We start from the raw sequence: 15,420 nt of genomic DNA, 5'->3' as shown, positions 1-15,420 counted from the left end.
AGTCTATAGAAACAGCACCTCAAGGGTCTATAGAAACAGCACCTCAAGGGTCTATAGAAACAGCACCTCAAGAGTCTATAGAAGCAGCACCTCAAGAGTCTATAGAAACAGCACCTCAAGAGTCTATAGAAACAGCACCTCAAGAGTCTATAGAAACAGCACCTCAAGAGTCTATAGAAACAGCACCTCAAGAGTCTATAGAAACAGCACCTCAAGAGTCTATAGAAACAGCAACTCAACAGTCTATAGAAGCAGCACCTCAAGAGTCTCTATAGAAACAGCACCTCAAGAGTCTATAGAAACAGCAGCTTAAGAGTCTATAGAAACAGCACCTCAACAGTCTATAGAAACAGCACCTCAGGAGTCTATAGAAACAGCACCTCAACAGTCTAAAACAGCACCTCAACAGTCTATAGATAGCATCAGCACCTCAAGAGTCTATAGAAACAGCACCTCAAGAGTCCATAGAAACAGCACCTCAACAGTCTATAGAAACAGAGTCTATAGAAACAGCACCTCAAGAGTCTATAGATAGCATCAGCACCTCAAGAGTCCATAGAAACAGCACCTCAAGAGTCCATAGAAACAGCACCTCAAGAGTCCATAGAAACAGCACCTCAAGAGTCCATAGAAACAGCAGCTCAAGAGTCTATAGAAACAGCAGCTCAAGAGTCTATAGAAACAGCAGCTCAAGAGTCTATAGAAACAGCAGCTCAAGAGTCTATAGAAACAGCACCTCAGGAGTCTATAGAAACAGCACCTCAACAGTCTAAGAAACAGCACCTCAACAGTCTATAGATAGCATCAGCACCTCAAGAGTCTATAGAAACAGCACCTCAAGAGTCCATAGAAACAGCACCTCAACAGTCTATAGAAACAGCACCTCAACAGTCTATAGAAACAGAGTCTATAGAAACAGCACCTCAAGAGTCTATAGAAACAGCACCTCAAGAGTCCATAGAAACAGCACCTCAAGAGTCCATAGAAACAGCACCTCAACAGTCTATAGAAACAGCGCCTCAAGAGTCTATAGAAACAGCACCTCAACAGTCTATAGAAACAGCACCTCAAGAGTCTATAGAAACAGCACCTCAACAGTCTATAGAAGCAGCACCTTAACAATCTATAGAAACAGCACCTCAGCAGTATATAGAAACAGCACCTCAAGAGTCTATAGAAACAGCACCTCAACAGTCTATAGAAGCAGCACCTCAGCAGTCTATAGAAACAGCACCTCAAGAGTCTATAGAAACAGCACCTCAAGAGTCTATAGAAACAGCACCTCAACAGTCTATAGAAACAGCACCTCAAGAGTCTATAGATAGCATCAGTGCCTCAAGAGTCTATAGAAACAGCACCTCAAGAGTCTATAGATAGCATCCGCACCTCAAGAGTCTATAGAAACAGCACCTCAAGAGTCTATAGATAGCATCAGCACCTCAACAGTCTATAGAAACAGCACATCAAGAGTCTATAGAAACAGCACCTCAAGAGTCTATAGATAGCATCAGCACCTCAACAGTCTATAGAAACAGCACCTCAACAGTCTATAGAAACAGCACCTCAACAGTCTATAGAAACAGCACCTCAACAGTCTAAAGACAACAGCACCTCAAGAGTCTATAGAAACAGCACCTCAAGAGTCTATAGAAACAGCACCTCAAGAGTCTATAGATAGCATCAGCACCTCAACAGTCTATAGAAACAGCACCTCAACAGTCTATAGAAACAGCACCTCAAGAGTCTAAAGACAACAGCACCTCAACAGTCTATAGAAACAGCACCTCAAGAGTCTATAGAAACAGCACCTCAAGAGTCTATAGATAGCATCAGCACCTCAAGAGTCTATAGAAACAGCACCTCAACTGTCTATAGAAACAGCACCTCAAGAGTCTATAGAAACAGCACCTCAACGCTGAATGGAATTAGCAGAATTCTTTAATAAAAAAATTCTCGATATATACAACTCGGTCCCACCAGCTCCTGGGCCTGAGAACCTGATCTCTGAATCTGAAAGTACTAAGGATGGATCGGACCGTCTAGTTGACTTTCCCATCCTAGACCTGGTCACTCTCTCCAAACCTTTCACTACAGTCCAATCAGGATCCCCTGTGACGCTGTTCTAGTGCACAAGGTAAAGGAGGTCATCTTACCGGCATTATTGGAAGTTCTCAACTCATCCATAATCACCGCGTCCGTACAGAGGTCGTGGAAACACGCCATGGTCAAAGCACTAACTAAAAAACCCAAACCTTAACCTGGAAGTTTGGAGCAACTATCAGGCGGTTTCACTTCTCCCCATGACCAGTAAAGTCTTAGAAAAACATGTAAATAAGACCCTTACTAACTACCTTGAATCCCACTCGATTTTACACACCTCCCAGACAGGCTTCCGACCTAACGATGGCACAGAAACTGCACTATTAACAGTTATGGAGGAATCGCGGAAAGTCCTTGATCAGGGAGGTACCGTGGCAATCATCCTGCTTGATCTAAGTGCCGCATGTGACTGCAGCACCTAAACAGTCTATAGACATAGCGCCTCAAGAGTCTATAGAAACAGCACCTCAAGTCTATAGAAACAGCACCTCAAGAGTCTATAGAAACAGCACCTCAAGAGTCTATAGAAACAGCACCTCAACAGTCTATAGATAGCATCAGCACCTCAAGTCTATAGAAACAGCACCTCAAGGGTATATAGAAACAGCACCTCAAGAGTCTATAGAAACAGCACCTCAAGAGTCTATAGATAGCATCAGCACCTCAGCAGTCTATAGAAACAGCACCTCAACAGTCTATAGAAACAGCACCTCAACAGTCTAAAGACAACAGCACCTCAACAGTCTATAGAAACAGCACCTCAAGAGTCTATAGAAACAGCACCTCAAGAGTCTATAGATAGCATCAGCACCTCAAGAGTCTATAGAAACAGCACCTCAACAGTCTATAGAAACAGCACCTCAACAGTCTACAGACAACAGCACCTCAACAGTCTATAGAAACAGCACCTCAACAGTCTATAGAAACAGCACCTCAAGAGTCATAGATAGCATCAGCACCTCAACAGTCTATAGAAACAGCACCTCAACAGTCTATAGAAACAGCACCTCAACAGTCTATAGAAACAGCACCTCAAGAGTCTAAAGACAGCACCTCAACAGTCTATAGAAACAGCACCTCAAGAGTCTATAGATAGCATCAGCACCTCAAGAGTCTATAGAAACAGCACCTCAACAGTCTATAGAAACAGCACCTCAACGCTGAATGGAATTAGCAGAATTCTTTAATAAAAAAATTCTCGATATATACAACTCGGTCTCACCAGCTCCTGGGCCTGAGAACCTGATTTCTGAATCTGATAGTACTAAGTATGTATCGGACCGTCTAGTTGACTTTCCCATCCTAGACCTGGTCACTCTCTCCCAACCTTTCACTACAGTCCAATCAGGATCCCCTGTGACGCTGTTCTAGTGCACAAGGTAAAGGAGGTCATCTTACCGGCATTATTGGAAGTTCTCAACTCATCCATAATCACCGCGTCCGTACAGAGGTCGTGGAAACAATCCATGGTCAAAGCACTAACTAAAAAACCCAAACCTTAACCTGGAAGTTTGGAGCAACTATCAGGCGGTTTCACTTCTCCCCATGACCAGTAAAGTCTTAGAAAAACATGTAAATAAGACCCTTACTAACTACCTTGAATCCCACTCGATTTTACACACCTCCCAGACAGGCTTCCGACCTAACGATGGCACAGAAACTGCACTATTAACGGTTATGGAGGAATTGCGGAAAGTCCTTGATCAGGGAGGTACCGTGGCAATCATCCTGCTTGATCTAAGTGCCGCATTTGACTCTGTAAATCATGGTATCCTCTTGGATAGACTTAAAGAGGTAGGAGTCGCAGGCAAAGACCTGCCTGGTTTAAGTCCTTTCCAACGGGTATATCATTCCAGGTATTTGAAGGCAGCCAGACCTCAAGAAAGGTCCCACTAACCTGCGGTGTCCCACAGGGGTCTTCATTAAGCCCCACCCTTTTCAATGTGTAATTAAGACCCCTGGCTGAGATAATCTTCCCGTATGAGATCCAGATAGTGACCTATGCGGACGACACTCAGTGGTAGCCCTTAACCACCCTAAGAATATCGCCGTCGACCTTGAAACGTGCCTAGGAAAGGTGGCCACTTGGATGGACCAATCATACCTTAAGCCTAACGGGGACAAGACTGAGCTAATGATTCTTGGCAATCACGTGCAGCTCTCCAGCTGTGAACTGGCCCGACTGCCTGGGTCCACCTCCAAAACCTAAAGAAAGGATCGAAAGCTCAGGAATCTGGCTAGATCGGTCACTAAAACGTGGCCACCAAGCAGTACACGTGGCAGCTACATGCTTTGGAATCTTAAGGCAATTCCTGAAAATACTGCCACTGCTCCCGGCCACGGCACGCAGAACTATGGTGCCCGCACTGGTGTTGCCTCGGTTGGACTATTGTAACTCCTTATACCTGGGCACCCTGAATGCCACCACAAGGAAACTTCAGGTGGTGCAGAACTGCACAGCCAGGCTGCTACATAGCATCCCCAGAAAGCAATCGGCTAAACCAGCACTGAAGGCACTGCATTGGCCACACATCGCAGAACGCATAATGTTCAAATCTCTCTGCATTGCACATAAAACCCTTTGGGGACCGGTCCAAAAATCAATCACTCCTTGATGTCCTTTCATCGGCCCTGTCGCAACCTGAGATCGGCCAACCTATTCCAAGCGAAGGTTCCTAAAATCTGAGAGTACGTTCGGGCGGGCCTATGTTCTCATATAATGCGTCCACTCTATGCAACATGCTGCCGATCCATCTTCGTTCTACGACTCACTACTTAGCATTCAGGAAGCAAATAAAAACGTGGCTCTTCCAGAAATTGCAGTGAGACTGGGATCTTCTAGTGGTTGCATCCAGCGCTGGGAGGCCTACGGGTAGTAAAGCGCTTTACTAAGAATGAATTAATAATAATAATCGGGGAGGGCGGGCCTGCTGTCATGGGGGAGGGCGGCCCTGCTGTCATGGGGGAGGGCGGCCCTGCTGTCATGGGGAGGGCGGCCCTGCTGTCATGGAGAAGGGCGGCCCTGCTGTCATGGGGTATAGTGGCTCTGCTATAATAAGGGAAGGGCAGCTCTGCTGTCATAGGGGAAGGTCAGCTCTGCTGTCATGGGGGAAGGGCAGCCCTGCTGTCATGGAGAGGGCGGCCCTGCTGTCATGGGGAGGGCGGCCCTGCTGTCATGGGGGAGGGCGACCCTGCTGTCGTGGGGGAGGGCGGCCCTGCTGTCATGTGGGAGGGCGGCCCTGCTGTCATGTGGGAGGGCGGCCCTGCTGTCATGGGGGAGGGCGGCCCTGCTGTCATGGTGAAGGGTGGCCCTGCTGTCGTGGGGTATAGTGGCTCTGCTATAATAAAGGAAGGGCAGCTCTGCTGTCATGGGGTGAGGGCGGCCCTGCTGTCATGGGAGGAGGGCGGCCCTGCTGTCATGTGGGAGGGCGGCCCTGCTGTCATGTGGGAGGGCGGCCCTGCTGTCATAGGGGAGGGCAGCCCTGCTGTCATGGGGTATAGTGGCTCTGCTATAATAAAGGAAGGGCAGCTCTGCTGTCATGGGGTGAGGGCGGCCCTGCTGTCATGGGAGGAGGGCGGCCCTGCTGTCATGTGGGAGGGCGGCCCTGCTGTCATGTGGGAGGGCGGCCCTGCTGTCATGTGGGAGGGCGGCCCTGCTGTCATAGGGGAGGGCAGCCCTGCTGTCATGGGGTATAGTGGCTCTGCTATAATAAAGGAAGGGCAGCTCTGCTGTCATAGGGGAAGGGCAGCTCTGCTGTCATGGGGAGGGCGGCTTTGCTGTCATGGGGGAGGGCGGCCCTGCTGTCATGAGGGAGGGCGGCTCTGCTGTCATGGAGGAGGGCGGCCCTGCTGTCATGGGGTATAGTGGCTCTGCTATAATAAGGGAAGGACAGCTCTGCTGTCATAGGGGAAGGGCAGCTCTGCTGTCATGGGGAGGGCGGCTTTGCTGTCATGGGGGAGAGCGGCCCTGCTGTCATGGGGGAGGGCGGCCCTGCTGTCATGGGGAGGGCGGCCCTGCTGTCATGGGAAGGGCAGCCCTGCTGTCATGGAGAGGGCGGCCCTGCTGTCATGTGGGAGGGCGGCCCTGCTGTCATGGGGGAGGGCAGCCCTGCTGTCATGAGGGAGGGCGGCTCTGCTGTCATGGGGAAGGAAATAGGAGCAGCAGGAGATCACAAGACTGTTGGCAGTGCTACGAAGCCTCAAGCTTGTGTTCATGAGCGCTGTAACCATTTTGTGTAAAGTGTTGTGTTATAAAGTGATGTAACGTGTGTGTGTTTCCCTTCTTTTCTTAGGGGGCTTCTCCAAGTTCCAGCTGGAATATCCGGACCATTGTGAGACGAACCTTGACAGCTCCTGCCCCAGCTCCTCGCCCCCCACCTCGGTCATGGGTCTTGGGGGGCTACGCATCAGCTCTGATTGTTCCGACGGAGAGTCCGACCGGGAGCCGGGGAGCGCCACGGAGTTCGAGAGCCCCCTCCCCAACAACCAGTCCACTTTTCCTGTCCAAATCCTGCCCTACCTGTACCTGGGCAGTGCCAAGGACTCCTCCAACCTGGACGTCCTGGGCAAATATGGCATCAAGTACATCCTGAACGTGACGCCCAACCTGCCCAACAAGTTTGAGCACGACGGGGACTTCAAGTACAAGCAGATCCCCATCTCGGACCACTGGAGCCAGAACCTCTCGCAGTTCTTTCCGGATGCCATTGCGTTCATTGGTAGGTAGAGCGAGCGCTGACCATGCACTGCGTTCATTGGTGTGTGGCACTAGTGCTGCCCATGTACTGCGTTCACTGGTAGTGGCGAGAGCACTGCCCATGTACTGTGTTCAGTGGTAGGTGGTGCGAGCTCTGCCCATGTTCTGCGTTCATTGGTAGGTGGCGCGAGCGCTGCCCATTTACTGCGTTAATTGGTAGGTGACAGGTGCACTGCCCATGCACTGCATTCATTGGTAAGTGGCGCGAGCACTGCCCATGTGCTGCGTTCACTGGTAGTGGTATGAGCGCTGGCCATGTATTGCGCTCCTTGGTGTGTGGCGCGAGCGCTGCCCGTGTACTGCGTTCATTGGTAGGTAGAGCGAGCGCTGACCATTTACTGCGTTCATTGGTAGGTAGAGCGAGCGCTGACCATTTACTGCGTTCATTGGTGTGTGGCGCGAGTACTGCCCATGTACTGCGTTCAATGGTATGTGGCACGAGCGCTGCCCATGTACTGCCTTCATTGGTAGGTGGCAGGAGCACTGCCAATGTACTGCGTTCATTGGTAGGTGGTGCGAGCGCTGCCCATGTACTGTGTTCATTGGTAGGTGTTGTGGCGCGAGCGCTGCGCATGTACTGCGTTCTTACCAGATTCCTTCTATCCCTTCTCTTGTGTACTTTTAATGGTATCCTTGAACTCGCCTTTACACAAAGCGCAGGTATTAATCGTGTCATGCTGGCACCCCCTCCCTGAAGAGGGTCCGTTTCTCACAGGCCCATATGCCATGCATCAGGTCCCCTGTGTAGGCGGAGCTACCATCGCGGACCATCCAGTGAGGATGCCACAACCATCCTTTGTCACGAGTGCAGTGGGCTCTATGCAGGTATCTCAAGGCGATCCATCTTTCCTGAGGGGGTGGGGGGGAGAACTAATTTCATTTTACATTAGGTAATTCCCTCTCTCCGTTGTTTCCTGTGGGAGTGCGTTGCAATCCTATGATGCTTGTTTACCCCAAAGTTGGGCTGGAGCAGGTGTTGACACATTTAGTGCTGCCATAACTTGAGAAGTGTATTTTCTTATTGCAGTATCATAACGTGTATTTATAAAGCGCTCGTTCACCCAGCAGGGTACCTTAGCGCTGAATAACAGATGTTTATTGCTACCCAACTCAATGGTACTCATTTTATGGGCTTTAGAATGATGAAAGGCTGAGTAGACCCGCCGGGATGTGAACCTGTGACCATGAGGCCTACAGTGGCCGCGTTGGTCCACCGAGCCACCAGACCCGGCTTGTGGTCTCTCACTCTAGTGGGTTTGACTCTAGATTAAAATTCCCTTTACCCCACTCATTTTGAGTATTTATTCCCCATTTTGCTACCACTGCCCCAGGGCTTCCCCCACATTTACTACCAAGTAGTATCTTTACGTGTGCGGACACCTCCACCACTGTGGTGGGCATGCGGCGAAGACAAGACAGGAGAGGCGTGGCCTCTGGCAGTAGTTTGGGAGCAGGGCATGAGTCCTACAGTAGTCCTACCTCCTGAAGTCCTATGTACGTCACAGGCTACTGTGAAGGATTCCTTCTCACTCCTTCTGGTATAAATGTACCAAGGATGGCCAGGGTCACCTGTGGCTATTGAGGTGAAGTGCAGGGCAGCATGGGGCAGGGGTGACGCCTCTTGTGATCTTGTGCAGTGGGATCCAATCAATTGATGACATGCTAGTGCTAGCCGGATTGAATCTCATTTTGAGGACTCAAGTGGCCGGTCTTGTGGGATAGAATCAAGTGATGACGCCTCCAGTGGCGAGGTCTTGTGGGATAGAATCTCGACTGATGACGCCCCCAGTGGCGAGGTCTTGTGGGATAGAATCGAGTGATGACGCCCCCAGTGGCGAGGTCTTGTGGGATAGAATCGAGTGATGACGCCCCCAGTGGCGAGGTCTTGTGGGATAGAATCTCGACTGATGACGCCCCCAGTGGCGAGGTCTTGTGGGATAGAATCGAGTGATGACGCCCCCAGTGGCGAGGTCTTCTGGGATAGAATCTCGAGTGATGACGCCCCCAGTGGCGAGGTCTTCTGGGATAGAATCTCGAGTGATGACGCCCCCAGTGGCGAGGTCTTCTGGGATAGAATCTCGAGTGATGACGCCCCCAGTGGCGAGGTCTTCTGGGATAGAATCGAGTGATGACACCTCAGGCAGCGTGACATAGAATCAAGAGAAGACGCCTCGGTGGCGATGGCTAAGGTCTATTCAGTTAAGTGGCGATGTCTAGGGCGATTGATTCAAGTAAAGATGTCTAGGGCTGTTGATTCGAGTGGAGATGTCTGGGGCTATTGATTCGAGTGGAGATATCTGGGGCTATTGATTCGGTCTGAGATGTCTGGGGCTATTTATCTGAGTAGAGCTGTCTGGGGCTATTGATTTGAGTGGAGATGTCTGGGGCTGTTGATTCGAGTGGGGATGTCTGGGGCTGTTGATTCGAATGGAGATGTCTGGGGCTGTTGATTCGAGTGGAGATGTCTAGGGCTTTTGATTCAAGTGGAGATGTCTGGGGCTATTGATTGGAGTGGAGATTTCAAGGGCTATTGATTCGAGTCGAGATCTCTAGGGCTATTGATTCGAGTGGGGTTGTCTAGGGCTACTGATTCAAGTAAAGATGACTAGGGTTGCTGATTCGAGTGGGGATGTCTGGGGCTATTGATTCGAGTGGAGGTGTCTGGGGCGATTGATTTGAGTGGAGATGTCTTGGGCTATTGATTCGAGTGGAGATGTCTTGGGCTATTGATTCGAGTGGGGATGTCTGGGGCTATTGATTCGAGTGGAGATGTCTGAGTCTGTTGATTCGAGTGGAGATGTCTAGGGCTTTTGATTCGAGTGGAGATGTCTGGGGCTATTGATTGGAGTGGAGATGTCTGGGGCTATTGATTCGAGTGGAGATGTCTTGGGCTATTGATTCGAGTGGGGATGTCTGGGGCTATTGATTCGGTCTGAGATGTCTGGGGTTGTTGATTCGAGTGGAGATGTCTGGGGCTATTGATTCGGTCTGAGATGTCTGGGGCTATTTATCTGAGTAGAGCTGTCTGGGGCGATTGATTCGATTGGAGATGTCTTGGGCTATTGATTCGAGTGGAGATGTCTTGGGCTATTGATTCGAGTGGGGATGTCTGAGGCTATTGATTCGAGTGGAGATGTCTGGGTCTGTTGATTCGAGTGGAGATGTCTAGGGCTTTTGATTCGAGTGGAGATGTCTGGGGCTATTGATTCGGTCTGAGATGTCTGGGGTTGTTGATTCGAGTAGAGCTGTCTGGGGCGATTGATTCGATTGGAGATGTCTTGGGCTATTGATTCGAGTGGGGATGTCTTGGGCTATTGATTCGAGTGGAGATGTCTTGGGCTATTGATTCGAGTGGGGATGTCTGAGGCTATTGATTCGAGTGGAGATGTCTGGGTCTGTTGATTCGAGTGGAGATGTCTAGGGCTTTTGATTCGAGTGGAGATGTCTGGGGCTATTGATTGGAGTGGAGATGTCAAGGGTTATTGAGTCGAGTCGAGATGTCTAGGGCGATTGATTCGAATGGAGATGTCTGGGGCGATTGATTAGAGTGGAGATGTCTGGGGCTGTTGATTCGAGTGGAGATGTCTGGGGCGGTTGATTAGAGTGGAGATGTCTGGGGCGATTGATTAGAGTGGAGATGTCTGGGGCTGTTGATTCGAGTGGAGATGTCTGGGGCGGTTGATTCGAGTGGAGATGTCTGGGGCTTTTGATTCGAATGGAGATGTCTGGGGCTGTTGATTCGAGTGGAGATGTCTAGGGCTTTTGATTTGAGTAGAGCTGTCTGGGGCTATTGATTTGAGTGGAGATGTCTTGGGCATTGATTCGAGTGGGGATGTCTGGGGCTATTGATTCGAGTGGAGATGTCTGGGGCTGTTGATTCGAGTGGGGATGTCTGGGGCTGTTGATTCGAGTGGAGATGTCTAGGGCTTTTGATTCAAGTGGAGATGTCTGGGGCTATTGATTGGAGTGGAGATGTCAAGGGCTATTGATTCGAGTCGAGATCTCTAGGGCTATTGATTCGAGTGGGATTGTCTAGGGCTACTGATTCAAGTAAAGATGACTAGGGTTGCTGATTCGAGTGGGGATGTCTGGGGCTATTGATTCGAGTGGAGGTGTCTGGGGCGATTGATTCGAGTGGAGATGTCTTGGGCTATTGATTCGAGTGGGGATGTCTGGGGCTATTAATTCGAGTGGAGATGTCTGGGGCGATTGATTCGAGTGGGGATGTCTGGGGCTATTGATTCGAGTGGAGATGTCTGGGTCTGTTGATTCGAGTGGAGATGTCTGGGGCTATTGATTGGAGTGGAGATGTCAAGGGCTATTGAGTCGAGTCGAGATGTCTAGGGCTATTGATTCGAGTGGGGATGTCTGGGGCTATTGATTCGAGTGGGGTTGTCTAGGGCTATTGATTCAAGTAAAGGTGACTAGGGTTGCTGATTCTAATGGAGATGTCTGGGGTGATTGATTCGAGTGGGGATGTCTGGGGCTATTGATTCGAGTGGAGATGTCTGGGTCTATTGATTGGAGTGCAGATGTCAAGGGCGATTGAGTCGAGTCGAGATGTCTAGGGCTATTGATTCGAGTGGGGATGTCTGGGACGATTGATTAGAGTGGAGATGTCTGGGGCTGTTGATTCGAGTGGAGATGTCTGGGGCTGTTGATTTGAGTGGAGATGTCTGGAGCGATTGATTAGAGTGGAGATGTCTGGGGCTGTTGATTCGAGTGGAGATGTCTAGGGCTTTTGATTTGAGTAGAGCTGTCTGGGGCTATTGATTTGAGTGGAGATGTCTTGGGCTATTGATTCGAGTGGGGATGTCTGGGGCTATTGATTCGAGTGGAGATGTCTGGGGCTGTTGATTTGAGTGGGGATGTCTGGGGCTATTAATTCGAGTGGAGATGTCTGGGGCGATTGATTCGAGTGGGGATGTCTGGGGCTATTGATTCGAGTGGAGATGTCTAGGGCTTTTGATTCGAGTGGAGATGTCTGGGGCTCTTGATTGGAGTGGAGATGTCAACGGCTGTCGAGATGTCTAGGGCTATTGATTCGAGTGGGGATGTCTGGGGCTATTGATTCGAGTGGAGATGTCTGGGGCTATTGAGTGGAGATGTCAAGGGCTATTGATTCGAGTCGAGATCTCTAGGGCTATTGATTCGAGTGGGGTGGTCTAGGGCTACTGATTCAAGTAAAGATGACTAGGGTTGCTGATTCGAGTGGGGATGTCTGGGGCTATTGATTCGAGTGGAGGTGTCTGGGGCGATTGATTAGAGTGGAGATGTCTGGGGCTGTTGATTCGAGTGGAGATGTCTGGGGCTGTTGATTCGAGTGGAGATGTCTGGAGCGATTGATTAGAGTGGAGATGTCTGGGGCTGTTGATTCGAGTGGAGATGTCTAGGGCTTTTGATTTGAGTAGAGCTGTCTGGGGCTATTGATTTGAGTGGAGATGTCTTGGGCTATTGATTCGAGTGGGGATGTCTGGGGCTATTGATTCGAGTGGAGATGTCTGGGGCTGTTGATTTGAGTGGGGATGTCTGGGGCTATTAATTCGAGTGGAGATGTCTGGGGCGATTGATTCGAGTGGAGATGTCTGGGGCGATTGATTCGAGTGGGGATGTCTGGGGCTATTGATTCGAGTGGAGATGTCTAGGGCTTTTGATTCGAGTGGAGATGTCTGGGGCTCTTGATTGGAGTGGAGATGTCAAGGGCTGTCGAGATGTCTAGGGCTATTGATTCGAGTGGGGATGTCTGGGGCGATTGATTAGAGTGGAGATGTCAGGGGCTATTGATTCGAGTGGGGATGTCTGGGGCTATTGATTCGAGTGGGGATGTCTGGGGCTATTGATTAGAGTGGAGATGTCTGGGGCGATTGATTTGAGTGGAGATGTCTTGGGCTATTGATTCGAGTGGGGATGTCTGGGGCTATTGATTTGAGTGGAGATGTCTGGGGCGATTGATTTGAGTGGAGATGTCTGGGGCTATTGATTCGAGTGGGGATGTCTGGGGCTGTTGATTCGAGTGGAGATGTCTGGGGCTATTGATTCCAGTGGAGATGTCTTGGGCTATTGATTCGGGCTGAGATGTCTGGGGCTGTTGAGTCACGTGCTGATTTCCTCTTTAGCTTGTTGCTCTTCTACTTTGGCGCGCCCTCCAGATGTTGTGGTTTTTAGAAAGAGCCATGGAGACAGTTTGTGCTGATATCACTAGTTCTACGGGAGGGGCCCACCTGAGTTATCAGGGCTAGTGCTGGCCGTGGGGGCCCCGGAACCCAGGGGCGACGGGGCTGGCTTTTTACCAAGACTGCCCAGTGGCACCTGGGCAGCCGAGGGGGGGGTGGGGGGGGGGGAGCCTATCTGATGGTCTCTGCTTTCCAAAAGGTCTAGTTGTTGAAGAAACACCAGGCTCTCTCGTGGCGGCATGACTGTCTGTTTCCCACTGTCCCTTTAGTTCAGAGCGAGCCGAGGTCTGACCTCTTGTTGTGTCCTTTCATGCACGGGGACAGTGAGGGGTTCCTTGCACGATGCCTGTGAGAGGCTTCTGGGCGCAGTGTCAGTGAAAGGGTCCCGTATACGGTACCACTGAGAGGGTACCGTCCTCGGTGCCAGAAGGTTCCGTGCATCGTGTCAGTAAATGAATTCAGTGCACGGTGCCAGTGGGAGGGTTCTGTGCATAGTGGCACTGTGGGGATCCTATGGACGGGACCAGTTAGGGGGTTCTTTGCACGATGTCAGTGTGAGGGTTCTGTGCACGGGACCAGCGAGGGGGTTCTTTGAACGATGCCCGCGGGAGTGTTCTGTGCACGGTGCCTTCAAAAGAGTTCTGTGTACTGTGTTAGTAAACGGATTCAGTGCACAGTGCCAGTGTGAGGGTTCTGTGCACGGGACCAGTGAGGGGATTCTTTGCATAGTGGCACTCTGGGGGTTCTGTGGACGGGACCAGTTAGGGCGTTCTTTGCACGATGTCAGTGTGAGGGTTCTGTGCACGGGACCAGTATGGGCGTTCTTTGTACGATGTCAGTGTGAGGGTTCTGTGCACGGGACCAGTGAGGGGGTTCTTTGCACGATGCCCGCGGGAGTGTTCTGTGCACGGTGCCTTCAAAAGAGTTCTGTGTACTGTGTTAGTAAACGGATTCAGTGCACAGTGCCAGTGTGAGGCTTCTGTGCACGGGATCAGTGAAGCGGTTAGTTGCACAGTGCCTCTGAGAGGGTTCTGGGCACAGTGTCTCTGAAGAGATTTGAACATAACTTTGGCGTGAACAATGAATTTGTTTTGTGCATCTACACCTCTTTTTGCTTACTGTTCAACGTGTCGCATGCTAGTGCACTCTGCCTGCTGTTGTATGTGCAGCAGATTAGTGCACTTTGCTTGCTGTCCTACAGCGTGTTGCATGCTAGTACACTTTGCTTGCTCTTGCACAATGTGTTGTATGCTAGCGCATGTTTGCTTGCTGTTGTACAACGTGTTGCAGGCTAGCTCATGTTTGCTTGCTGTTGTACAACGCCTAGCTGGTTAGTGCACTTTGCTTGCTGTTGTACAACGCGTATCCGGTTAGTGCACTTTGCTTGCTGTTGTACAACGTGTTGCAGGCTAGCTCATGTTTGCTTGCTGTTGTACAACGCCTAGCTGGTTAGTCACTCTATTTGCTATTTTGCAACTTGTTGCAGGCAAGTTCACTTTGCCTGCTGTTGTATGCTTTGCAGGTTAGTGCACTCTGCTTGCTGTTGTATGTGTAGCAGGCTACTGCGCTCTGCCTGCTGTTGTACCACGTGTAGCAGGCTAGTGCACATTGTTTGCTATTGTACAATGTGCAGCAAGTTAATGCACTTTGCTTGTTGAATTATGTGTAGAGGGGCTGGTGGATGCTTGGTTGCTGGTGTACAGCGTATCGCAGATTAGTGTACTTTGTTTGCTGTTGTACAGCATGTAGTAGGTTACTGCACTTTGCTTCTTGTTGAATAGCGCTTAGAAGGCTAGAGTATGTTTGCTTGGTGTAGGTTAGTGCCATTTGCTTGCTGTTGTACCTGTTACAGGTTAGTGCACTCTGCTTGCTGTTGTACAAGGTGTTGCAGACGTGTGCACTTTGCTTGCTGTTGGTCAATGTGTTGCAGGCTAGTGTACTTTGCTTGCTGTCGCACATGTTGCAGGCCAGTGCACATTTGCATGCTAGTGCACTCTGCATGCTGTCGTACAACGCGTAACTGGTTAGTGCACTCTGCATGCTGTCGTACAACGCGTAACAGGTTAGTGCACTCTGCATGCTGTCGTACAACGCGTAACAGGTTAGTGCACTCTGCATGCTGTCGTACAACGCGTAACAGGTTAGTGCACTCTGCATGCTGTCGTACAACGCGTAACAGGTTAGTGCACTCTGCATGCTGTGGTACAACGTGTAGTAGGCTAGTTAGTGCACTCTGCATGCTGTTGTACGACGGGTGCAGGCTAGTGCACGTTTCTCGAAGGCTCCCGGGTATATTCGTGGCTGTGCACATGTTGGATGCGCCCTCATGTGCATGCTTGATGCGTGCTCTGTGGTTGGATGCTTGTTGCCATAGCGACGGGACATTGAGCA

At 50.4% G+C, this 15,420-nt stretch overlaps 1 protein-coding gene across 2 annotated transcripts in view; it reads left to right on the top strand.

Moving 5' to 3' along the window:
- Window positions 1-15,420, top strand: part of DUSP7 (dual specificity phosphatase 7) — a 47,988-nt gene that overhangs the window by 15,112 nt on the left and 17,456 nt on the right. For both annotated transcript variants that reach the window (XM_085624219.1, XM_085624220.1), the window contains exon 2: window positions 6,393-6,818. In XM_085624219.1, coding sequence (XP_085480345.1) covers window positions 6,393-6,818 — 426 coding nt within the window. The remainder of the gene's footprint in view (window positions 1-6,392; window positions 6,819-15,420) is intronic.

This window comes from Triturus cristatus, chromosome 9, assembly GCF_964204655.1.
Source record: "Triturus cristatus chromosome 9, aTriCri1.1, whole genome shotgun sequence".
In the NCBI taxonomy this organism is placed as follows: domain Eukaryota; kingdom Metazoa; phylum Chordata; class Amphibia; order Caudata; family Salamandridae; genus Triturus; species Triturus cristatus.
Note: the sequence above shows the minus strand (reverse complement) of the source record. Positions and strands in the feature narration are given on the sequence as shown.